The sequence below is a fragment of the Gambusia affinis genome, linkage group LG04, assembly GCF_019740435.1.
Source record: "Gambusia affinis linkage group LG04, SWU_Gaff_1.0, whole genome shotgun sequence".
NCBI classification, from domain to species: Eukaryota; Metazoa; Chordata; class Actinopteri; order Cyprinodontiformes; family Poeciliidae; genus Gambusia; species Gambusia affinis.
Genome location: NC_057871.1, coordinates 32,409,556 through 32,436,175, shown reverse-complemented (window position 1 = coordinate 32,436,175; position 26,620 = coordinate 32,409,556). Strand labels below are relative to the sequence as shown.

Below are 26,620 nucleotides of genomic sequence, written 5' to 3'. Positions count from 1 at the left end.
ACCGTTGAGCAACCTAAGACATTAACACAGACATCAGAACACAATGTCTCTAAGACAGTGATGGACATGAGATCATCTGTCCAAGCAGTCAGCCAATGAAACAAGACCAGCAGCAGTGCTAGCCAATGCAAATGCACCAAAAGGCTGGATAAACCCTATAAAAGGTGAAAGGTATAAAAGAGGAAACTTTGGTTGGATCCTCCAGGCAGCTTCAAGTCAAGAAGGAGACAGTCAAAGAACTCTGCAGCTGAAGAAGAGCCGGGGCCACAGAGCCGAAGACTGTCCTGTTCATGGAGACCAACCCGTCTGCCCCGCAACATGTGGCTTCAAATCGCACTTCTCTCATCAGCTGGGTTCAGACTCCAAAGACAAAGATGAAGTTAAAGACAAAGACAGAGGCAAAGCAGAAGAACTGATGTCTTCCTTCCTGCCAGCACCCAAGTCCTGTGTGACCTCACCATCCATGAGGAGAAGAAAGCTCATCAGGCCTACAGAGATCCCTGCCTTCGTCGATTAACAACCTCCTGCTGCTGCAACACCTCCTTCATCAGCCAAGTTCTGGGGTTCAAAACTCCATACTCTGTCCATCTCTCTCAGAGGTTCCCTTTTTAGTTCTCAGTGTCAGCATTCGGGAAAGATAGACTAGAAGATTGATTTTACATATTTGATTATTTCTGCTGTACTGATCCTTGCAAAATTGCCTTACTAGTAAAATATTTAGCATAAAGAAAATCTAAAAGATGTTGTGGACATTCAATTAATGAGTCACCTTAAAGTTCTTTGATGGTTGTAAAATAGCTCTGATGTTTGATTCTGGAGAGAAAGAGGTGGAAAATGTTTATTGGTTCCTGATAGCCCAAATTTAAAACATCATCCTTGGGACTCGCTGAGTCACTAAAACCTACCTGGTTCAGTAACAAGAGCAAGTTGTAATAAAGAGAAGGAGCGACCGTTAACAGGTGAGCTCTGTGAAACTAGTTGACTGCAGGCTGCTCAGTCTGGCTAATTCACAGGGGGAAGAAGGTTGGGACACCTGGATGGAGGTCGTCAGGAACCAGGCAAATCGTTTCTCGATGCCAGCTTAAACAGAGTTTACTTCAGTTCTGGGCAGGATAAATCTCATCAGATTTAGGAAACTCAATTCACCCATTAGATGGAGAGCTGGAAGCACATCTCCCCTCTCAGAAGAGGAAGTAGAGAGTAGAGAGAAGGGGGGGGGAGCTGCGCAGTAACAACACACTGTATGATCCTCCACCTGCTACTGCAGTTTTCTGCAGAGAAGCTACAACACGCCCATCTTTCACCAAAACAGTTTCCATATCATTTTTGAATACAGATCTTTTACCCTAAGCAATTACATTATGCTAGATATGAACAGAATACCAGGCATTACGAAAAAAGCATCATAACTCCTTTTCATCTGGATTTGATACAATAGACCAATAAAAAATGGCAAATATAGGGAAGAAAAAGGAAAATCATGCATTTGAACTTTTTTACAAAATAATCCAAACTGAGAAAGATTGTGAAGTGGACGGGGGAAATTAAACGCAGTAAGAGTAATAAACACCATCCAAAGTTATAAACACTGGCTTATCACTGTATCAGTGCATTTTCTGAATACAGAAAACAGTGGTGGTTTGTTATATGAATAATATGGCTTCATGCTCAGGGTGGAACTAAGTGGTCATCTTAATAGTGCACTGGGAGAATTGTATTTTGCTTATTTACATGTTGAGTTAAGAACAACAGACAAGCTTGTAATGTGCACAGGAACTATAAGAAAACACAGCTGTGCATAATAATTAACTGATGGGATAATTTACATCTTAAGATTTCTTATTTAGCCATTTTCAAAGGAGCTATGATATTAAGGCTGGTTAGACCTCAGCTGGATTGTTCTACACTACACCAAGCTTTTAAAAACTTGAGCTCTATAAATCTTTATACTATTGTGAAAAAATGAAGGTTTTTAAGTCTACCTAAAAAACTGGTATTTTACACTCACTCACTGGCCACTTTATCAGGTACACCTGTCCAACTGCTCATTGATGCAAATGTTGAATTAGCCAATCACATGGCAGCAACTCAATGCATTTAGGCATGTAGACATGGCCAAGGCGATGTACTGCAGTTCAAACCGAGCATCAAAATGGGACAGAAAGGTGATTTAAGAGACTTTTGAACATGGTATGGTAGTTGGTGCCAGGGTTGCTGGTCTGAGTTTTTCAGAGACTGCTGATCTACTGGGATTTAGAGAATGGTCAGACTGGTTTGAGCTGATAGAACTGCAACAGTAACTCAAATAAACATCGTTACAACCGATGTATGCAAAAGAGCATCTCTAACCGCACAACACGTTGAACCTTGAGGCGGATGGGTTACAGCAGCAGAAGACTGCACCTGGTGCAAGTCCTGTCAGCTAAGAACAGGAAACTGAGGCAACAATTTGCACAGGCTCACCAAAATTAGACAATATAAGATTGGAAAGATGCTGCCTGGTCTGATGACTCTCGATTTCTGCTGCAACATTCGGATGGTAAGGTCAGAATTTGGCGCCAACGTCATGAAGTCATGGATCCATCCTGCCTTGTATCAACGGTTCAGGCTGGTGTGGAGGATATTTTCCTAGCACACTTTGGGCCCATTAGTCCAATTGAACATTGTGTCAATGCCACAGCCTACCTGAGTATTGTTGCTGACCATGTCCATCCCTTTATGACTGCAGTGTACCCATTTTCTGATGGCTACTTCAGTAGGATAGAAGCAGCCATGTCATAAAACGCAAATTATCTCAGACTGGTTTCTTGAACACGACAATGAGTTCACTGTATTCAAATGGCCTCCACAGTCACCAGATCTCAATCCAATAGAACCCCTCTGAATGTGGTGGAATGGGAGATTCACATCATGGATGTGCAGTCAACAAATCTGCAATAACTGAGTGATGCTATCATATTAATATGAGCCAGACTCTGAGGAATGTTTCCAATGCTTTGTTGAATCTATGCCACAAAGGATTAAGGCAGTTCTGAAGGCAAAAGGGAGTCCGACCCAGTACTAGCAAGGTGTACCTAATAAAGTGACTGGTGAGCGTATTTTGTAGTTCTCAATGTTTCATCAAAATTCAGCACCTCCTTTGCAAACACAAATGAAAACCTGCCAAGTCGTGTTTTGTCCACCAAAACTGACAGCTGACACTAATCTGCGAAGCTTTCTCCAAACCTTAAGTCTCAAGGAGCTGCATTGATCCACTGCTGAGGTGGAAGTATCTGTCTACAGGACAGCTATCAGTTGCACAGTCCACAAACCGGAATGTATGAAAGCATGTCAAGAAGAAAAACCCATTGTTGAAAGCAGCAACGTGCGGTGAGGTTCATAGTTGGTGAGCAGTGGTGACATAGTTACTTTAAAAAGTAACCTTAATGAGATTACTGATTACTCCTTGAAAAAGTAGCTTAGTTAGATTACTGACTACTTGATTTAGAAAGTAACTAAGTTACATTAAAAGTAACTTTTCAAGTTACTTTCAGCAGCTGCTAACAACAAGGCTTTGCCATCTGTGAAAGTAACATTGATCTTTGCTAATTCTTAATGGCAAGTTATTTTATAATGTTAACAGCAACAATGTGTCTCCACTTATAAGGTTGTTTAATGGTTACAACAGTACAAAAAAAAACTTTAGTAATTTCTGCCTGTCTTTGTGTGTTCCAGTATTATCTGGAAAACTATAAATAGGAGTATAAACCCCTCTCTCCTCCCCGCCCCAGCCTCCAGGTTGTTACGGCCCTGTGTCTGCTGTCAGAGCGCAGCGCACAGCGCTACTCCTGCGGCTCTTCAACTCAGATGGCTGCACAGGTTTGTGACACTTATCTTAATATTAATAATTTAATATTAATAATTCCCTCCATCGTTTCAATCCCCAAACATATAGAAGAAATAACGTTTAATTACAAAAGAAAATAGTAACGCACAGTAACGCAAAGTGATTTGGATAAGTAACTGTAGTCTGACTGCTGGATTTGAAATAGCAGCGCATTAGATCACTCGCTACTGACTTCACTGTTGGTAATGCGCTGACTTAATCATAATCAGATATACAAATGTAGACAACCTGCATGTTATTGTTTACATAAGGAAATTTCGCGCATGTGGACAAAGCTGGAGGGCAAAAAGACTATTCTTCTACATGTGATGCATAGCCGCGTTGCCGCAATAGAACAATTCCGTTAACTCAATGAAACTTGCAAATTTAGGTATTATTAATTTTGTGCTATGCTCCACAGCAAAGGAAAAGCCGTTTTAATACAACTCAAAACCACTTTGTCGCTCTCTGCATTGCCCAGGCTACACGCACTCGTTGCCATAACAACTGACAACAATACCCCTAAGAAAGAACTGAAATATTTCCCATACAAAGAGCTGAACATTCAGTTTGCTGCAATAGTACGGTTTTAGGCTTAATGTTTATTTTGCGATTATTAATAAGTGATTGCTGTGGTACAAGGAGAAAAACATAAAAATATCGCTGCACTTTACTGTATGGCTAGCTCGCTGCTACTGTCTCTTATTCTGCAGTTGTGGAGTCACAATGTCTGGGATCATGAGCGCCCCCTGCCATGAGGCAAGAGAACTGCCTGCCTCACCTCGAATCTGTTCTCTGCCGTTTCTGATCGCTCCTCAGCACAAGAAACAACGTTATTGTCGTCGTCCAGACAGGAGGAGCGTGCTCTCATAGGATGGCAGCCAGTGAAGTTAACGAGATATTGCGCAATCCCAGGTGAGGCTCAGCTCGCTGCTGCCTCATCAAGCATTTGTATGAGAAATTGCGAAAATTCAGCCATTTTGAAGAAAGAATAATCAAAATTGGTTAAGCTAAATGAAAAATAAATATTTTGTAGTACAAACCACAGGGTGAAAATAGCAATTTAAATTATTTTATTATTATATATTATTTTTCCATGATGACAGGTGAGGCTTTGCCTCACCTGCCTCCCCTGACCACCAGTCACTGGTTGAAAGATACAAAAGTCAAATTTGCAATTTGCCACAAGCAAGTGGGAGTGAAAGCAAACAGGCGTAATAAGGAGTCCAAGTCAGATTAGACTTTTTGCACTAACAGGGGGAGCTTTTCTTCAGAAGGGATAGGGAAGCTAGTCAGAGTTGATGGGAAGGTTTTTGGAGCCAAATACAGGAAGAAACCCTTCCAGACACTCCAAGAACTTTAGACTGGGATAAAAGTTCACCTTCCAGCAGGACAACAGCCCCAAAGATTTGGCGAAAGCTGCAGTGGAATGGGTCAAATTTTATTTAGAAGTTAGAATGCCTGATCCAAAAGCAGGGACTATGGATAGGTGACAATACTTTCAAATTGATATTCAAAGAATATTATAACTGGCACTACTCTATTTAGTTAATTTAAACGTTATCCCATTTAAATTTATCATTGTGCCAAAACTTTTACATAAAGGGAAAAAAATCATAAGTATTTTTTTTGTCACTTTAATATGCATTGCTCTCTGAGTGATGCATATGGAACCCAGAAAATCAGTTAAAGTAAAAGTGAAAGAGAAAAGTGGAGGCCCAAACCAAAATGCGCCTGGTTTAACTGTTGAAAAAAGGTGATGCAGTTCTCTTCAACGGAAAAACAACCTGACAGGAAGCATAGCTGTGGTTAACATGGTAAACACATTTGTGTCAGCTTCCTGAAATTGTTTTGTTGTTTCCAGGAAACAGCGTGCTGGTTGTTCTGAGAAACATAAAAGCAGAAATGTGGTAAAAACCTGTGTATGTTAACACACTCAGGAGGCTTCTTACCTTAACCCCTTCAGCTTGAGCATGCAGCCCTGGAGCGTTGAGACCGTGCATGCTGAGTCCTGGGGTAGGGGCCGGCTGAGGACTGGGGGCCGGTGTTGTGAGGACATGAGTGTTTCCAGATCCCTGCAGGCTGCTGGAGGAGCGAACACTGCCCAAGCTGCACACACTGCCACTGCGCTCTCCTCCTTCAATCAGAAACTTCATATCTTCCAGCAAGCCAAATTTCATTGCAATCTTTTGAAAGTGGTCTTGGGTAATTGCATGTCTTTTACAATTTCCTTTGGACTTTTGCTAATTTTTTTGCTAATTTCCAGTCAGTTAGAAAGTCCAGATCCAACTGCCTGACCATCTTAGGCTGAAAGTACACTATGCACTATAATTGTCTGAGAGCCGTTTAGTGATAAATTTACTGTTAGCTATATCAGTCAGGTAGTTTACGCAACGGGCCCTCCTCAAAAAGAGCCACACCAAGCATCAGTCATAATGAGGTGAGTTAATCTTCAACGGTACAGACAGAGGATTTGCATAGCACACCTTGAGAAAAGATGCTATTAATCTGTAGTCATTACTCAGACATTCGAGGATTGGGTGTGTATATTATGTAGAACATACAGCTGAAATCAAAAGTTTACATACAACAAATAAAAAGACACATTTTTTCTTACTATCTGTAGTTAAATCAGACCAAACGTAAGTCAGTTAGAATTAACAAAATTATTTCTATTTATTCTTGATGCCTTCATGTATTGCTTTATGCCACAAAGGTGACATGAAGCAATAGTAAAGTTCAAAATCAGAAATTGACATACATTGTCTCAGTAAATGGTAGCATTCCCTTTAAACTGCAGGATGTGGGTGGAAGATTTGGGTTTCCTCACACAGCTTTTCCATGATAGCTGGCTGGAATTTGAGCCCACTCTGTCTGACAGAACTGTTGACAGTGAGTCAGGTGTTGTAGGTGTGGCCTTACAATAAGGCCTTGTCAAGTTTCCTTATTTCTAAGCAAACACTGGGCTAATTAGTCAGGTAAAGCAGCTAAAGAGGGAAACACAAAAAATGCAACTGAAGTCCAAAAAAACAGCTTGAGTAAAGATTAAAAGATTGCAAAAAACCTGACTCTTTAGCAAGCAAACTATACAGACTTTTGAGGTATTCTATGGTGTTATAGGTCATATAGAACAAAACTGCAGAAATTCTAATTTTTCCCTACAGGCAGAGTTTGGGGTGTACCTGCCACTGGTTTGCGTAGCACCCAGATGTCCTCACTGGTGCTGCTCTGATGTCCTAAAGTGGGAGAGCCCTGAGGACTCAGCTCAGCTGTCCGGGAACCTGTCACATACACACATATACACACAATCTTTATTGTCACTGAAGAAGAAATCAAATAATTTCTGAGGCCAACTTCTAATCAATTGTAAGACAAAAAATTTCTCCAAGACAGTGAGTGAAATGCATATCTCTATAAAAATCTGCTCACCTATTAATCATGATTACTCATTGGAAGCTAAAGATTTTAGAAGAGTTTTAGGGTTTAAAATAACTTGCTTTGGTTCAATAATTTATCATTTTGGCTAAAAAGTTTTGTTTTTATAAAAAATCCTGCATGAGTGGCGATACAATTTCCAATAATTTGACAGTGAAATTAATTTATACTTATACTGGATAATAACATACTGCATAAATGTGAACTTATTCATTGTAAGTCAAAAGTTTTAAATGAAATGATTTGCTTTGTCCAACCATGACTAGTACTTTTAAGAACCTAGAACAGCCTCATAATGTTATTATAATATACATAGTACTGTGCAAAAGTTTTAAACCACTCCTATTTCAGAGATTCTTCCAATGTGCTTAAGTAGTTTTGAGAAACAGATTTGTTTCTGGAGGTCTTATCTTCAGACTTTGATGGCTTTTCACTCATTTGTAAATCCTTCCTTTTGCACCTGACCATGATAGTACATTTCAGTCTGTTGGCATACAAATACTATTGACAAGTAAAGGACCAGATAACTAATGTCTGACCTACAAATAAAGCCTACACTCAAAAAATCTGGTAACTGAAAGCCATGTCTGACAGAAAAAAAATCCAGCAAAGAGGGGACACATGACCTGAGAGATGCATCATCTTTCATTTGGTCATTGTCTCATAAAATTATCAGCTAAAGGTTTTTTGGAATAGCTTTGGAATACTGTTTTCATTCTGCCAGTGTATCTTTTTGGATGTTTTTGGGAACTGGATTTGCCCGCAGTTTCTTAAAGCTTAGCATGCTGTAGGGTTGGGCTGGTTGATGTGACTCTGCAATATTGCATGGACATCGGGGGCGGTTCCCCAGGACTGGCACACCAGGTTGGTATTGCCCCTATTCAAAAAGGGGGAACCAGAGAATGTGCTTCAATTACAGGGGGGTCACACTCTTGAGCCTCCCTGGCAAGGTCCATTGAGGGGTCCTAGAGAGGAGGGTCAGTCGTAGGCCTGCCACGATAACAAATTTTGCTGAATGATTAATTGTCTCAAAAACTATTGCGATAAACGATAATATTGTTTGAAGACCTTTTTACACTGATTTAATGTAAATGAAATAATAATGCATGTGATTTCCTGCCAAAGATAGATACACTTTATTTTCAAAAGAACATTAAACACTGGAACTGATAAACAAAATAAACAAAACAACCAAAAATAAAAATAAAATTGATTCTCAGTCTCCATTAACAAAAATGTACTTGAATAAAAACAAAATAACATAAAGCAAAAGTGTAAATAAATACTGCATTCAACCAAAAGAGTGCAGATTATAATGTCTGTAAACCATATTGCCCTTCAGTAATGATTAGATTTAAATAGAGAAGATGGAACATCGACTACCTGATGCAATAGTTCACACTACACGTTAGTTCACTCCTACATTTTCCCCTTAAGACAATCTGAGAACGTTGATGTTCTCAGATTGTCTCTTGTGGTTTCATAACCGATCATCCTGTAGTGTGGTGTGTTACGGTAGATCGTTGTGGCGCTCTGATCTAAATCAGGGTTTTCCCCACTGGGAGCTTAACGCAGCCTGTTGGATGTGACAGATAGCCAATCAGAAAGCCCGGATTCTCCTCCTGATTACAGAGGGGAATCCCAAACAGCTGACACGGCGCAACCCAAAGTCCAGTGGACATTGGAGATGATATGTGGAAACAACATTAATGTTTATAAAGCATTTGGTGCAAAGAATATAGAAATGATGAGGGGAGGAGTTGGAGTGAAATTGATACGCAGTTGATGAACCCGGTAACTTTTCAGCTGTTCTTCATTAACGTGACATAAACAGGTTATAAAGATTTTCATTCAGTCAGGACGTTACACTGACACTAGAGCCACATGCACTGCAGGTAGATTGTAGTAAAACATTGATTAATGCCTGGTTTTAAAATGAGTTAACTGAACTTGTAACCATTATTTTCTGCCCATTGTTGGACACCACACGGCACGATGGAACCGTTATACCTAGGATTTCTGTCGGCTAATGCAGTGGTCCCCAACCACCGGTCCGTGGACCAATTGGTACCGGGCCGCGCAAGAAATAATTAAATATGTCCGTTCTATGTATTGAGTCTGGAGGAGCTTTTATTTTGAAAATCTTACACCGGTTTTAGTCTTGCGCCAGCTCACAACGCGCGCACCACCCAGCCCCGGTTCGATCCTCACAACGCACGCACGTTGTGACAGGCCTAGTCAGTCGGATTGTCGAACCTCAGATTCAGGAAGAGCAGTGTGGTTTTCGTCCTGGTCGTTGATCACTGGACCAGTTCTACACCCTCAGCAGGGTCCTGGAGGGTGCATGGGAGTTCACCCAACCAGTCTACATGTGTTTTGTGGACGTGGAGAAGGCGTTCAACCGTGTCCCTTGGGTTCTCCGGAAGTATGGGGTACCGGGCTTTTTGATACAGGCTATATGACCAGTGCCAGTGTCTAGTCCACATTGCCGTCAATAAGTCGAGCTCGATTCTGGTGAGAGTTGGACTCCGTCAAGGCTGCACATTGTCATTACTTTTATGGAGAGAATTTCTAGGTGAACCAAGGTGTTGAGGGGATCCGTTTTGGTGGCCTTAGGATCATCCATTTTTTGTGGATGATGTGGACACACTGGCTTCATCACGTTGTGATCTACAGCTTTCACTGGAGCGGTTCACAGCCGAGTGTGAAACAGCCGTGTTGAAGATCAATGCCTCCAAATCCGAGGCCATGGTCTTGAGCTGGAAAAGGGTAGAGTGCCTTCTCTGGGTCAGGGGGTGTGCTGCCCCAAGTGGAGGAGTTTAATTACCTCGGAATCTTGTTCACAAATGGGGGTAAAAATGGAACGGGAGGTCAACAGACGGATTGGTTCAGCGTCTGCAGTGAAGTGGGCGCTGTACCGGTCTCTCGTGGTGAAGAGAGAGCCGAGTCAAAAAGTGAAGCTCTCAATTTATCATGAGTTTTGGGTCATGACCAAAAAAACAAGGTCATGGATACAAGCAGCCCGAAATGAGTTTTTTCCATATGGTGTCTGGGCTCTCACTTAGAGATAAGGTGAGAAGCTCAGTAAAATCCCTTCTGAAATCCTGAAGAGCAGTTTAACATATTTCAGGAAAGACTGACTGCTTAGAAGGAACACAGAAAGAAATGTAGCATTTACAGAAAACTTTTGCACAGCACTATTTATCATATGAATTAACAAAAATTAACAGAATTTTTCTCTTAAAGGATCAGTTCACACAGATTATTTATACAAAGAACTGGGACTGACTTTCTTACAATGTATTACAAAAAGAAAACAAAAAACTTTAGTTATAGTATTAAAACTAAACACTTATCTATTTTAAGGTTTAAAATAAAATGCAAAATACTGGTGTGGCAAAGTTTGTTTTTTTTGGCCATCTGAGTGAACTGGAGCTTTAACTAAAGCCAGCCAACAGCTGACAATCCATGAGTTTTCTGTCCAAAGAGCATAAAAAAGAAAGGATGCTTATCTGTAGTTTACAGTATGTACCTGTCTGACTCTGCTGCTCCTGAGGAGTGGAGAGAGGAGGAGAAATGGACAGAGGAGGAGGAGAGATGGGAAGAGGAACATACCCAAACGAGGAGAAGCGAGGGAGGGAATGTGTGCCGGAATGGAGGGGAGGGGGAGGAGGCAGATGCAGATGCAGGGGGAGGACTTTGGAAGGGGGGTATGGGTGTCCGTTGGCTGAGGCAATGGGGCAGGGGTTGGGCCGGCGGAGGAGCAGGGTGTGGCACTGCTGGGAGGGGGAGTGGCCTGGGTACAACCCGAGAGGGGGTAAGAGGGGAGGTGGCAAAACAAAAACAACACAACAACAACTGATCAGTCAAAAAGTAAAAAAAAAAAAAAAAAAAAGCATAAAAATAGAACTGATTGAAATTAAAACCAGAAAACATCCATATATATCCAGATGGAATCTTTCTAATCAATAATGCAAACACATAAAATGAGCAAAAGCGTCTAATAAAGCAGTTGTAGGAAGCGAACAGAGGTGTGTGTGTGTGTGCGTGTGCGTGTGTGTGTGGGGGGGGCGTGGGGGGCGATGGAGAGGCAGGAGGTTGGTATAGGTTAAGGATGAAGACAGAAGGAACAGAAGGAAGGAACAGGAGGTAAACAGCCACCAGAGGACACTGTTGATGAGCAACAGGCTGATGGAGGCCAAAAGCTGCTGCTAGCTACCACACAACACATGCAAGCCACTCACACAAGCCACACACACACATACAGCTGTCATGTGGGTGGTCACCTGCCCTCTTGATGACCTCCACAATGTTGGATGGGAAGTAGCCCACGCGGTCGTTTCCGGTGCGGTTGTCATGGATGCAGCCCTTCCATCTGCCATCAGAGTGCTGCTCCAGCACCTGTACACAAACATCTGTCTGAACTAGGAACACTTAGTGGAAAAATGGATGAATAAGATGATGCACTGACTTATTGCCCAGAAGATGCCTGGTATCAGATGATTTTCTTTAGATTATGTTTAAATGCACAGAGCATTTGCTCCTGACAACTAGTGAAAAGCATCTTCAAGATGAAAGTTTAAGAAGCTCCTCCAGTGTCCCGTTTCAGAAAGCAGGAGACGTTCTGGGGTAACTATGTGCATATCCTGAGTTTTCCATCTCAGAAAGTTGTGTATCAGCTATCTGGATTCAACTTACTACTGCAACATACTCCGTCAACCCTCCCCGCTCGGCAGCAGGATTGTTTGAACAAACCCTGAGTTTGTTCTATGTTTTAGCTGAAACCTGGCACAAGGAAAGCATTAGAAATGAAGTGTTCTTTTCTGTGGGAGCCTGTACATGTTGGAGAGTAAATACTCTGCAGAAATCCCTGTCAGATGAGGGTGATCACGCTGCAGTTTGATGTTTTATCATTCCCGGACTAATATATTTTCCAGCATTACTGTTTTTCGCCACAGTCAAAACTTCTGCCCGGACATCACTTATATGACACAACGAGGACATTCTTTGTGCTGCACTTTGTTTTAATGCCAACCAGATCTTGTTAGAAAACTTACTGTAGCACATAAACTGTTAATGTACAGCAGAGGCACCTATGTGGTGAATATGAATCTTACTCACATCAACATGATGAGGTTCTACCAAACACCAGGGTTTAAACCCTGGCTGGTGCTCTTTATTAAAGCTATTCTGTTTCTCTGTTATGTTATTGGTATCAGGCATGAAAAGTTTATTTTTAGGTAAATTTTATTTTATGATGGAGCTTTTTAAATCTGAGCCCTCCCACTGTTGAGCTGTACATCATTGTGTCTAAAAGCAGCTGCTATTTGAATCATGTTATCTGTGTTCCACTGATGAGGGCTTTTCTATATTCTCGCTCACGCTTAGTTCATGGGTAACTTGACTCAGAGTGGAGTTACCTAGTTGATATCTCCTGTTCTGAAACCAAAAACCCTGATTATCATAGAGCTGGGTAGGTTTGTTCAGAGTATCTGCCTGAGTTTGTTAGCCCTGCTTTCTGAAACGAGGCCCTGAAGTTTTTCACTAGAAACAAATCCTGGAACATGGCTCATATACTTTTGCATATTCTAGTACACTGTAAAAAATGAACTTAGGGGGTTATCACATTAACAAAAGAATATCATGTACTTTTAATTAAATAATTTCATGTTTCAAACAAAAACGTGAAATCATGTTGGGTAAACAAAAAAAATCAACAACTTTATGTTTATGAAATTTAATCATGTTGAGATAACATGATTCAATATAGTCAGAGTGATATAGTGCTGAAGCCGAGTGAGATCACACAAGACGATCGTTTTTATCTCAACTTGAACAACATGTATTCAAGTTGAGATAATGTGATTCAATTTAGTCAGATTCATTTCCCTCTGAAGAGGGTCTAGTGAGATCAGGGGATCACAAGAGATTATGCAACATAACTGTTTTGCTCCTGGGAAAACGTCAGAGTGGTTTTAGTTACACATTAAACTATAGATATTTGTTTTTCTCTGAAGGGAACTATTGGCATTTAAGAACTGTAAAAAAAAGTTTTGGACTTTTAAAAAAATTGTCTTTAAATTAACATAATTAAATCATGGAAAGGATTTCCACACGATTAAATAGCTTTCTTTCAGCATGAAGCATGTTTGTTGAGTTAACTTAATTTTTATGAGTTGGATCAACTTAATAAGTAGTGTGAAGGTATCACTGTAATATAAGTTGGTTTCTCCAGCGTGCTGTGGTGGTGCAGGGATTCAGCACACTGCATGTTTGGAGGCCTTAGTCCTTGACACAGACGTTGCTGGTTTGACTCCCGGTCCTGGCGATCATTGCTGCATGTCCTCACCCTGTCTGCCTCCTGTCTCAAAAAAATACAAGCCACTAGCGCCGCAAAAACTCTTTGGAGAAAAAAAAAAAGAGTTGATTTCAACTAAATTGCCATTAATTTTAGTCAAGTAAATTATTTGGTCCAAATTATTGCAAATTAGTTGCGCTGGCTCTTTTAAATTACATTGGGTCCAAATATAGTAAATGAGTTGAATCAACCTTAATAAATTATATTGAGCCAACACATTTGCTTTAAATTGGAATAACCATAATATATTGAGTTGAGCCAAAACTTTGATTTAGAATCAACCATAGAATAACCATAATAACATAAGTTGACCTAACACATTTGCTTTAAATAGGAGTAACAGAATTACATGGTGCTGAAATAAAGCAAAGTAATCGGGTGGAAAACCTTTCCATGATTTTTTTATGTTCATCCAAAGAGTCATTTTTTTCAGTGTAGTGGAGCCTTCAAGGACAGAGATTTGACGTAGGGAGCTAGGAAAGCCAAAAAATTGTTTCATTTACTATATTGTACTTTTGCAGTTTTGGTTTTTCCACACCCTATCTGGGTGATAAAAAAGTCGTCTGCAAAAGGACTTTTCATTTCTAATTGTACTGGTCTTGGGGACTAACTTTTTCTGTCATTTTCTCTGATCAACTAGGCTAGGGACACAAATAAATCAAGTCCTCCATCAGGAAATGCCACAAAACATATATTTAAAAAGAAACAACAGGCCTAAATAGGGACCAAAGCCACAAATAGAACTAGGGCTTTACAGTATATAAAATTATCAGGAAATATTTTACAGTGGTTGCAAAATGTGGTGAATGTACCGTGATAATGTCTCCAGCTTTGATGTTGAGGCTGGTAAGGTCGTAGTTGTTGCAGTAATCCTTCAGCGCTCGGACCTGCATTGCAGCCGATGCATCTACAGAACAAAGGGGCACAATGAGAAAACAGAGGTGTGGGCAGATCAACTTTTATACATTACTATCTATGAATGTTACATAAAAGTAAAGAGTATTTCAGAAAACATTTCCCCTTCCAGCCCAGATAAGAAACACTTCAGTTCTTCACTTTTTTCTAGACAAAAGGGTTTTTCGGGCAACTCAATTGAACTTGATCATTTAACACTGGGCACTCCACAGAGGCTGTTAGTAACTTTGCAGTGTTTCTGAATCTTAAAGAAAAAGTTTTATTTTACAGTTTTATTGTGTTTTCATGAATTAGCTGCCATTAAAATCCACAATAGAATGACCTAACTTTTAAAGCAAAAATGTCTAATTTATTTGAATGAATGTCAGGTTCCAATCATTACTTCTTTCTTGTTCTAAAATCTAAAAGAATAGAAACCTGCTTTGTATGAGTTGATTATGAAATTTAGAAATGGCTTTAGGCAAATTTAGTCCAATTTGCTCCCTTTCTTCATAGCAACCAAGTCCTGTTTGACAGATGGTCACTGCCTGACCCAAATAGTAAAGTGGTTCAGGAAGCTGACTGATGAGATGATCTACATGCATCTGTAAAGATGCGTCATCCTCTGCACTGCAACTTCTGGATGCAGATATTTGATCTACAAATGTAAAACCAGTTTTTTGAAAAACCAATTTCTTGCCTGCTGCCATAAGTTTTTTAAAATTCAATTTAGTACAGTTTTATCATCCATCCATCCATCCATCCATTTTCTTCAACCCTTCTTCCCTAATGGGGTCGGGAGGGTTGCTGGCGCCTATCTCCAGCTGCGTTCCGGGCGAGAGGCGGGGTCACCCTGGACAGGTCGCCAGTCTGTCGCAGGGCAACAGTTTTAACATGGTTTTCTTATTCTTTTTTTCAATTGTCTAAATGAGGATACTGTATTTAAGTCTCTTATTTTTTTGTTTTTGTTTTTTAAGTATTGAACACCAGGTCACTTTTAATCATGTGTTGTATGTATTTATTGTGTGTTTATATCAAATGTCCTGCATGGGAAAAAAGCTGGCTCACGTCACTGTAACCAAATCTACCTTGTGGCATAAATAATGTAGATTGATTGACATTTGAGGAACATTTAATCAATAATTCTTGATTAAACCCCTGGAAGCTACTTTTGCTCCAACATTGTGTAGAAACAAGAGGGAGCATTTTGATTTTTTTACCTACTTTTTCTGACTGTGTTTCAGTTTTTACTCCTAGCAATGTTACAGATGAGCCCTAACCCAAAGCTGAATGTGGAAGTGTGAGTTTAAGGCCTCACCTCTCAGTAACTGTTTGATCTCCCTGCTGGCCTGTGTGGTGGTAAACTGGTTAACAATGTCCAAGGCAGTTTGACTCAGAGTGTTTCTCACTCCTGCACTGATGCCACTCTACAATGAAACAGAGAAGATAAAAAAGGGGCAAAGCTGGAACACTGATCAGGACCAGGGATGGTGTGGTTGCAGCATGAGGCTGGCCAGATTGTCTGTTTATGCAACATGTTACAGAAATGTCTTTATATTCTTTACTGCACAGTGTAAAGAGTGATGAACAATGAGGTGTAAATTTGCTCAGCTGAAAAACAAACACATTTAAGAACAGCAGACTTACGTCGAGCAGCAGCCGCACCACCTCCGTCTTCCCACAGAGGGCAGCCTGATGCAGGGCAGTGCCACACTCAGACTGTCTGTTGATGTCAATTCCAGCCTGGATCAACAACCTGCAGAACAACATCAACTTAAATCAAACTTTTGTTTATTGTATAAAGTCACCATTACAAAATGATTTGGGTCTGAGGATTTTCAAGGACGAAAAACATAAAAACAAACGCTGTATAGCTGGCAGGGATTTCGGACGCAATCCAACAGGGCCTGTTTTTATTCAACCATCTTCAAGAGTTATTGTGGTTACATTTTTTAATAGATTTTTTTACTTAGTTAGATACATACCAAGCAGGCTGGATGATTGTTTGTTTTCTCTCTGTTGTGTTTTACTTTTTTTGCAAACCAATTTGAGCAGGAACCAAGTAAACAAAAATGTCCTACAGTTACAAGTCATTCCAGGACATCATCAAGGCAGCCTTCACAAACCTATTAATGAAACTCCAATTTAAGAATCAGTTTGATGACCTTCAGTCTGGCGTTTTTAGTCAGAAATCATGTTTAATGGGTCAATATATCCCAGCAGCAGAAAGAGATTAGATGGCTGCTGTTTGCTGGTACATTTGCATGCTTCATGTTGTCATGTATCTACCATTAGACACTAATTGTTTCCTTTGTTCACTGTTTATGAAGCAAATGTACAGGAAAAGAGTTGGACTACAGTCTGAAATTTATTTGGATTGTGGGTTTTTGTGTTGAGTTAGGGAGCTTTAGGGGTTAAAAGTGTTGACTGCTTTGAGTGAAAGGAAATCTGCAAACGCATGCATGGACTATGGAGCACTTTTTAAAATGAATATAGAAACATTGAATGTACTGTTGATTAGATTAAATGACTCTTATGATTTAAGAGTTATTGTTCGGACCGTATTACGTCTATGTGTCCATTCTTAGCAGCCAGATGCAGCGGGGAGACTCCATTTGGGTCTGAGGGTTTCGGCTCCAGCATGGCTGCACACATGTTGCTGCTGAGCAGGAGCTGGACCACCTAAACAGGAAAACACAGTATCAGTGGGAACTTCAATGAATGAATGTTGGATAAAAACACTTTTTTTTGTACTTTATTCAGATTCAGAAATTTAAACTTCCTTAATATTTGATAGAATTTCCTATTAAACACTTTGACTTGGGAGCAAATGTCTCGCAATTTGTTTCTGGAATTTTGGCCAGATCCTGTTTGGAGGCCGCTCTGCTCACACACAACTTTTTATTGGGGGTGAGATCAGACTTTTGTGATGGCCACCTCAAAACATGAACTATATTGTCCTTAAATCTCTGTAATCAGTTTGGTTGTATAGTAAAGGTCATTGATCATGCAGAAGATCCATTTGTGTTTGGCTTTCCCATGTATTTTGTGAAGTGCACCTGTCCCAAACACACCCACACAACACAATGCTGCCAACACCGCACATCACACTTGGGCTCACAAGCTTCTCTCTTTACCAAGGAACTGTAACAATGGTCACTATGGCCAATCACTTCAATGCTAGCTTGATCAAAACACAGGACAGAACTTCAGAATGTAGAGTCTTTGTTCTTGAATCAATTCACAAGCAGTAATCTGAATTCTAGGTTACTTTAGGAAAAAAGGCCTCTTCACAGCTGAGTGGGCTTTCATGATGCGTTTCACTGTGGATAATGACACTGTCTCACCAGGATCAACAAACATCTTCATGGTTTAGTTTCTGTGGTTGATTCCAACATTTTGCACCAAAACAAGTTCTTTTGTTCTTGGACACAGAATCTGTCTCCTTGCTGAGCAGTGTGATACCTGAAAACAGTGATGGCTTTCATTGATATACAAATGCTATAATTGATAATGAGGCACATTGCTATGATAAAAGTCCTCAATTATGAGCAAGACATGTGGAGCTCAACAATTGCTCTTCCAAGAGTCTAATATTATTTATTTTCATTTTTTCTGACATTACACAATGAAGTAGCACGTTTGAGGTAAAATACAAAAATACAATATAATCAGACTCTTATAAAGCCAATTATAAATTACAAAGCAATTTTGGAAACCATCATCTGTTCCTTTCTAAATTGCTTAAAGGCACAGTAATCTTGCAAACCTCTAAATTTTACAAACTAATTCTCTCTATTAAAGCTGCAGTATGCAACTTTTCTGAAAAAAAAAAAAAAAAAAAGATATATATCTATATTTTCATACATAGCAGGTGTCTCACGATAACAAATTACGCTGACAATAAATTGTCCTAAAAGTTACATTTCAATAAACACTCATATTGTAGTTTTGAGACCATTTCTACATAATGGTAATGGCAAATAAGCCAAAAACACCCTCTTAAAGTTCTATAAACTTTAAATTCTAATGAACATTTAACACTGGAACTGAAAAGCGTTTTAACTATACAAAATAAATAAGCAAAATAAGAGAAACAACAAATAAAATGAATGATGAAGTCTCTGAAAACTAAACTTTCCTTCAAAAAGAATATGTTGAGACCAAAGAACCACACTGAACACTGTTGTCATACAGTTTATGGCAAAAGAGAGAAAAAGGAAAAACGATAAAGAATGCCAAAGGAGATTATTGAGCTTGTTCTAGTTTATCATGTAATTAATTCTTTTATTGCTTATTGAGGCAGACCTACAAAACGAAACATTGAGTTCCTTTAAATCAAGACTAAAACCCACCTGTATAGAGTTGCTTTTGAACCATAATTAATGGAACATTGACCAACATATTCATGTGTATAGATGTGGTTGATAAAGACACTTGATAAAATATTGTATTGTTCTCAAACTGGTGACTGCATGATGTTTCTGTGACTTTTTGTCTTTGTTTTTATGGTAAAGCACTTTGAACTGTTACTGAACTTACTGCAACACGTCCAAATTCACAGGCGAGGTCCAGGGGAGTTTTCCCCGCTGCATCTGAGATACAAGGGTTGGACTGGTGTTGAAGCAACATTTCTGACTGCAACACACACACAAAATCATTACTGCTTTATTTGACCCGGATTTCAAACATGCCTCATCAGATCTAGATGGAAACAAACAGCCACACACACTGAGTTACCCCATCATAGTGTCCGTGCTGAGCCGACAGGTGGAGAGGGATCTGTCCTTCATCTGACTGTCCGTTGACTGAAGAGCCTGCTTTCAGCAGCATTTTCATTGGTTCAGTTTTCCCTTGCCATGCAGCATAATGAAGAGGACGCATTCCTACACAAATACCAACCCACGACACACAGACACACACACACGCACACACACAAAGCAGCCACAGCCAGATGTGACAGCAACCATAAAACACAGACATACATAGTTTCTCATTTATATCAATCAGTTTACAATTAGACATCAGGCAAACATTAACTATCCAAATACTAACTAGTTCTGAAGCAAAAGATAACTTGTATTAAAAAAGACAATAAGATAAATAATTGGTGAAATAATCACCAAATAAGAAAATGTTCTTTTTAAAGAAAGTCATTGAAATTAAAAATGTTAGCTTGTTTCTGCACTCTCCCTGCAACACGGTAAATATGTTAAGAAAGTTTTTTAAATATTCATATTCTGTGGCAGTAACACAATTTCACTGTTGATTCATTAACAATACACAATCAGATTGAGTGCATCTATTTCTGAATGCAAAAAATAAAACAAAAAAGTAGTTTTTAACAAAATGACTAGTGCAACATTTTTCTCTCCTTTGAAATCCAGACTGAATGTAATTGACATATTAGTTTCTACTTTTTGTTTCTTATAGCCAATGTTCAAAATGGGAAAGACAATAAAACATCTCATCTGAGTGTGTTAATCATTATGAGTCAGAATTGTTCCACAAGAAAACATTAATTTACTTAAATTTGCCCATTTCTGCAAAAACTAACCTATCACAGTTCCATGCTGGAATTCACTGAGCTCTTGAGATGGAGCCAATCTTTCACACGTTTGTAATAACAGTTTGCATGCCTACGTGCTTCATTATATACACCTGTGGCCAAAGACATGATTGGAATACATGATTCCTACAATATGGACAGGTTATCAAATAGTTTTGGCAATAAAATACATTACAGTTTGTAAAGATTTCCATATCTGAACAGTCTGGGAGCTCCAGGCTAACATGGCTCATCTTGTTGTTTTTGACATCTTTATGACCCTTTGTGACCCTGGAACTATTGTATTTGCAAACATGACATTCCTGGGACACTTGAGACAGCAGCTTGAGACAAAGAGCAACAAAACCCTTTTCAGTGCCATAACAGGTCCAAAGAGGACACTTGTCAAGAAAACCCCAGATCATCCCACTTCCCCATGCTGAAGATTTTAGTTTAACAATAACAATAAATAAAGTTATCTTTAAAATGAATCACTCAAGTGACATCTAGACCCAACAGTAGACTTAAATATTAATAAAATCAATCTGGTTGTGTGTGTTGTTTTTGTCTCCTGCAGACTTTTCTTTAATTCTACTTTTTCTATCTAATCATAAGAAATCATAGTCAGACAGAGAGAGTCATAAAACAGGAAGAGCAGGTTTCCTGGAAAAAAAGGAAGTAAGTTTCCAGCCTGCAGATTTATAAAAATAGTTGAGACTATTACTTATTTCAAAGCATAAAAGTTTTAAAGAAAGAAATCTAAACATTGTGAGTAATTGGATAAGATTCAAAGTAAAATACTTATATTAATATTGGTTTATTGTAAGAATACTAACATTTACATTAGTGGGTACACTTACAAGTAAAACAAGTAACTGTAACTTTGGTATCAAATAATTACAATCATGGATTATTCTTGGTTTCTTTTCAGAAAACATCTGTAATAACTCACATTATGATTATAATAAGAGTAACTGATAAGTTATGGTTATCATAACATTATAAATGAATGATAAATCAGAGAAGTAAAAGAAGTTATAATTGTGATTTTGACATTGAACTTGAAATGGTGTAGAAGGTGTAACTGCAATTAAAGTTCTTTGATGGTTGTAAAATAGCTCTGATGTTCGATTCTGGAGAGAAAGAGGTGGAAAATGTTTTATTGGTTGCTGGTTTTGCACTTTTGTGCAAGTGCAAGTTGTAATAAAAGAGAAGGAGCGACCGTTAACAGGTGAGCTCTGTGAAACTACTTGGCTGCAGGCTGATCAGTCTGGCTAATTCACAGGGGGAAGAAGGTTGGGACACCTGGATGGAGGTCGTCAGAAACCAGGCAAATCGTTTCTCGATGCCAATTTAAACAGAGTTTACTTCAGTTCTGGGCAGGATAAATCTCATCAGATTTAGGAAACTCAATTCACCCATTAGATGGAGAGCTGGAAGCACATCTCCCCTCTCAGAAGAGGAAGTAGAGAGTAGAGAGAAGGGGGGGGGGAGCTGCGCAGTAACAACACACTGTATGGAACTGGGCAAGTCTGAGAACAGTCCACAAAACCTGGACTCACTGCAGACACCACTAAATAAAAAATACTACACAGGTCTACTGAAGAGCATGATTGTAAACGATATTAGAAAACTATGCAATGGCAATTTTATTGGTTAAAATTGGGATAATAAGAATTAATGACCATAAATGGAGTTCCCTTCATCCTTTGGTTTTAAAACATGTTCCTAATCCTCACTGTGACGGAGTGATTTTCTGATACTTAAAAATCATTAGGAAACATTTATTACATTCTTTGCACTATTATTGGAATGACAATACTTTCATGGTAAACTGTGCAACCCTCCTTGCAGATATTTCTTAATATGCCACCCAAATAATTTTTTTTCAACCAAGAAGTTTGTTTTTGATAGAGAAAAAAATTCTGAATTAAAAAAAAATCTCTAAGCAATTATTTATTACTTTCTTAATTATCAGTGAAAAACTGTTGGCATTATATATATACATGTTGTATGTATGATTGATATACATACAACAACAACAAAAAAAGTTGGGTCAAGAAAAAGGTTCCTCTGACCCAGAGTTCCTCTAACGTTTTCAGGCTGAGGACCACTTAACCTGAAATCGCCCCGCGATAACACATCTTAAAATATAATGCAACCTGAAATGAAATTATTAGTCTCTTAACTCATGCACTGTTGTTTTCTTTGTTCATCTGAATGAAAAGAGTGATGCTGTTTGGGAAATGTGACTGGCCACAACAAAGCCATGAACACGTCTACTTGGCCATTTTCAGTTATTTCCAGATTGTGAAAATGAGGAGTGAAAGCTTTCTAATGATGTCAAATACATGGAAATAAAAACAAGTTTTTCAATACTACCAAATGTTGTGTGCATTAATAACCTTTAGGGCTATTTGTGAGTTAGAAGCACAATTAAAGAAAAATAGACTTGAGTTGTTTAACAGAGACAAGAAATCCTTTTCTGCGTCATTAAATATAAAAATCAATACCCCATTTCTAGCAGTTGTATTCATTTATTGTATTTATTTAATATTTTTTAATTAATTAAAAATAACAATAGTCATTGACCTGAAAGCAGAGCATCATTCATAAAAAAAGGAAACAGAACACAATATATGACAAAGTATGCCAGGGTTGTAGGTTTCAACAGTAAATACGTTGGTATGAAAAACAAAACGAATAGAGAGCAGATATTACAGACATGACAAATTAAAAATATTCAGAGATCTACAACATTCATGAGTGTTTACAGCTTTTTTATTGATACTCTTAGAAATAATGGATAGAGTTCAATTTTCTTAACCAAAAGTGTAAAAAAAAAAAAAAAGGTGAAGATGATGAAAATTTACATTTGAAATTTGCCAAATTTGCCAAATAAAATAATTAGATTGCTCTTTGCAGAACTTATAGGTATTTCATCATGTATTGATTAGTTGGATAAATTTGATGTAATAGTTTAAAAGAGACATCTTTCATTTTGTTGTTTATGAAAAGTTTCTGATGAGTCCAAACCTTTTTCCATAGTCAATCAGGGACAAAATTCATCCAACAGAAAACAGATGAAGGTACAGAAATAATATCTTGTTGAAACAGGGCAGGAATAGTTCTGTTATTTTTACAAGTAGAAGAAAAACACATTTTACCAACACTGACGTCAGTTCCATCCAACAAGGCCTGATATTCATCAACAACATTATTTCTAAAGAGTTCACATGTTTCACTAGTCCAACACAATATCACACTCTTTAGAGGTTACAGTCAGGTTATACCCGAAACTGAGTGAACATTCCATTTTGTTGAATAGCTGACCCACCAGAAGGATTTATTTGTTGAACCATTTCGGATAAAACAAAGATTTATTTTTGTGAAGGATGTATTCTTTATTTCAGAAGTAGAATTTATGTGGAGAAAACTTATGTTTACATACATAAGTGCCATGAAAGAAGTGCTTGTTTGTGAAATGCAGAAAGTTTGACTGGTGTTTTCTCTACATTATAATTACAGAGGAGGAAATGAAAACCCTACACTGGAGAAAATGTCATTTGTAAAAGTATTTCAAATGGAGGATGGATTTTTTTAGATACCAATTTATTTTGAATGTTTTATTTAGAGTTGGGAAATCTAGAAAACTCAACCCTCCTTTTTCATAAGAATTTATTACCACTGATTTTCTTCAGAAATGTATACAATTTTTCCATAAGGAATTGAATACCATTTGGTCAATAGATTTTATAGTTTGGTTGTCTAAATGCATGGAGCCGTGATATTCCCTCTGCTTTAGATAACAATATCTGTCCTGCAAGGCTTAGATCTTTTTGAAGCCATAAATTAAAGGGTTTTTTGGTTTTATCAACTAAGGGAGCAAAATTTGATGAACACTTTTCCAAATCATCCCTAGAGATAATTATGCCTAAATAAGTGACATTTTGTTTGACAGGAATATTACAGACAGAATCTAAATCACAATCTTTAACCGTAGAAGTTTGTCCATGTTCAAGTGAAGTGCTGAAACATCAGAGAAAGTTTGGATTAAATTTAAAGCAGGGAAACTTGACTGCTATCTCTTAAAAACAGACTAGAGGGTTTCCCCCAGACAAGAGGCCGACTGCCGGCCGACTGTAAAAAGAATATTTCCACAACTACAGCCTTATAAAAAGGAACACTTTTTAAACTGTTAACTAAAAATACAATTAAAATAAGTACTAATTGTTTGCACTTTTGTTGAATCCTACCTTAAAAGATATACAAATGAAATAAACATAAATTAAGTGCAATCAAAGCACCAAGACACGTCTCACATCAAAGCCTCTGAAAGAAAACTCAAAAAAATAAGAGAGATGCTCTACTGTGTTGAGCTTTGATCTTTGAATTTTTGTGGCACATCATCCTTCTGGGTTTTGTAAAGAATTCTTCCAGAGCCTTATCGAAGTCCATGTCAGTCACACTGGGTCCATTTATTCTGATTTGTAAACTCGCTGGGAGGCTTTTGCCCTGAAGTCTGTTTCTGAGGTCAGTCTTTATCTATTGAAAATAAACCAGAACTGACAAAATGTATAGCTAAAGAAACTGCTGGTAGAAAAGTAAAAAAAAACAACAAAAAAACAATCAAACACTTACCCTGTTCATAGCTGAAAAGACTCTTTCACAGTTCACACCTGAGAATGGAACTGTCAATGCAACGGCAGAGAGGAGGGACAGATTTGGGTAGAGGAGCTTCAGCTCATCAAATCAGAGGCCATTTCCTGCATCACCTCCAGCTTTGACTTGTCCTAAGACAAACAAACAAATGTTTTTGGAATAATTACTTTTAGGAAAGAAGTGAATAATAAAAAAATGTTTTAAAGAAACTTCTGAAACATTTTGCTTCTGCTATTTACCATAAAAATGCCTTGGCCAAGACAGACTTTTAAACTGGTCCATTCTTGGAGTACTGCCCCTTCATCCAAAGTGGGAAACCTTTTGACAAGCAGTTGCAAGTTCTCTTGAAAGTCATCTTCTTCCTTCCTGCTTGTGGGTTGAGTATGTTGAATCCAGTAAGGATGTTCATCTCTGGGAATCTCCTCTCATGATGCTCAATCAGATGGTCCAAGCATGGCTCCATTACCTTGTGAAAGTTAGTTGTCTAATTCTATAATATTTTCTAAGTTTGTAACTGGAAACACTGAATATTAAAGACCTGAATTCAAAAACGAGTCCAAAATCACCCCTGTGGCTTCTCCGCTCCTCCTCTGCCTGTATGCTGAGGCATTTCACTCTTTCTTCCAAAAAACTGAGATATGACCCTGGAGGTCACACATCTCCTGCCTCCTTGATTTGTTGAATGGCCTCAACTGTAACATACACCTAATTAAATAAAAAGATTAAAGATACAAATTTGCCTTTCATAATTTTTCATAAACAAATAAGTTAGGGTAGTCCTTAAAAATCAACTTACATGTTTCTTGAAAAATTGACTACTTCCTTTTGGAAAACCTTTGAAAGCCGTGTCAGGTGGGGAAGAACATCTGCTTTGAGATGGATGGCAGCTACAAACCTGTATGTTGCACACTACGTATAAAGACCCCTTGCTACAAGGTCCTTTTTCTCTACCTCCTCAGCAAGAGCTGCCTGTACAGCTGCCAGATTTCACTGAAGAGCTGAGATCTATCTTGGGACAGCCATCTTGTGTCCTTCACCTGCTAATGTGCAAAGGAAAGAGAGATTCAGAAAGAAATGTGTGGAAAATTATCCTACAAATAATTTCTTAAACATTGATAAATTCAATACAGGGAATTTAGCCCATTTTTGCAAACAGTGATGTCTGAAAGATTAAGGAACAATTAAGATCACTTACTGTTATGTTTAGGCTGTCCACTTGTAGAACACTGGAAGCTGCTTTCAATAGGCTGTGTGTTTGACACCGTTCCTAAAATAAATGTTCAGATCTTGAAGGTGCCCTGGGAACGTTTTCATGAATGGAACATTGTCTGCAGCATCTTTGCGAGCACAGAAACTAGCTGAGGCCAGGAGTCTGTCAGCTCCCAGCCAGCATACCTAGGTGGGCCCCATATGGGTTAAAAGAGGGCTGTCAATATGGGTCCCAAAAGGGTTTGTCCACGGGTTCCATGGTGGCCCCACATGGGTTTGCCCAGGTAGATTTTAATGGGCTCCGACTGGGTCTTTAGTGGGGCCCAGATGGTTATCTTACATGAGGCCCACCTTTGGCCCACTTGGGTGCTTTCAGGTATATTTATGTGGGTCCCAATTGGGTCTGAGCTGGGCTAGAATATGGGTAACAAGTGGGTTTGTCCACGGTTTCCATGGTGGCCCCACATGGGTTTGCCCAGGTAGATTTTAATGGGCTCTGACTGGGTCTTTAGTGGGGCCCAGATGGTTATCTTACATGAGGCCCACCTGTGGCCCACTTGGGTGCTTTCAGGTATATTTATGTGGGTCCCAATTGGGTCTGAACTGGGCTAGAATATGGGTAACAAGTGGGTTTGTCCACGGTTTCCAT

The 26,620-nt window shown here is 38.8% G+C and overlaps 1 protein-coding gene and 1 long non-coding RNA gene across 9 annotated transcripts in view; both read right to left on the bottom strand.

Moving 5' to 3' along the window:
• Window positions 1-26,620, bottom strand: part of si:dkeyp-9d4.3 (caskin-1) — a 105,639-nt gene that overhangs the window by 31,039 nt on the left and 47,980 nt on the right. For 5 of the 7 annotated variants that reach the window (XM_044114757.1, XM_044114756.1, XM_044114758.1 and 2 more), the window contains exons 4-12: window positions 19,293-19,438; window positions 19,095-19,190; window positions 17,113-17,234; window positions 16,200-16,308; window positions 15,871-15,979; window positions 14,471-14,565; window positions 11,566-11,701; window positions 7,048-7,146; window positions 5,818-6,002 (exon numbers count right to left, since the gene is read on the bottom strand). In XM_044114757.1, coding sequence (XP_043970692.1) covers window positions 5,818-6,002; window positions 7,048-7,146; window positions 11,566-11,701; window positions 14,471-14,565; window positions 15,871-15,979; window positions 16,200-16,308; window positions 17,113-17,234; window positions 19,095-19,190; window positions 19,293-19,438 — 1,097 coding nt within the window. Of the gene's footprint in view, window positions 1-5,817; window positions 6,003-7,047; window positions 7,147-11,565; window positions 11,702-14,470; window positions 14,566-15,870; window positions 15,980-16,199; window positions 16,309-17,112; window positions 17,235-19,094; window positions 19,191-19,282; window positions 19,439-26,620 lie in introns of those variants that run through there. The other 2 variants (XM_044114760.1, XM_044114761.1) reach the window with 2 other exon arrangements.
• On the bottom strand, window positions 23,480-26,349 carry LOC122829871. 2 transcript variants are annotated; one of them, XR_006370444.1, is made up of 6 exons: window positions 25,958-26,349; window positions 25,559-25,802; window positions 25,301-25,467; window positions 25,002-25,228; window positions 24,742-24,893; window positions 23,480-24,645 (listed from the first exon to the last, which is right to left on the bottom strand). It is a non-coding gene; the product is annotated as an uncharacterized LOC122829871 (long non-coding RNA). The 2 variants fall into 2 exon arrangements; XR_006370443.1 differs by having other exon boundaries at window positions 25,002-25,467; window positions 25,958-26,348.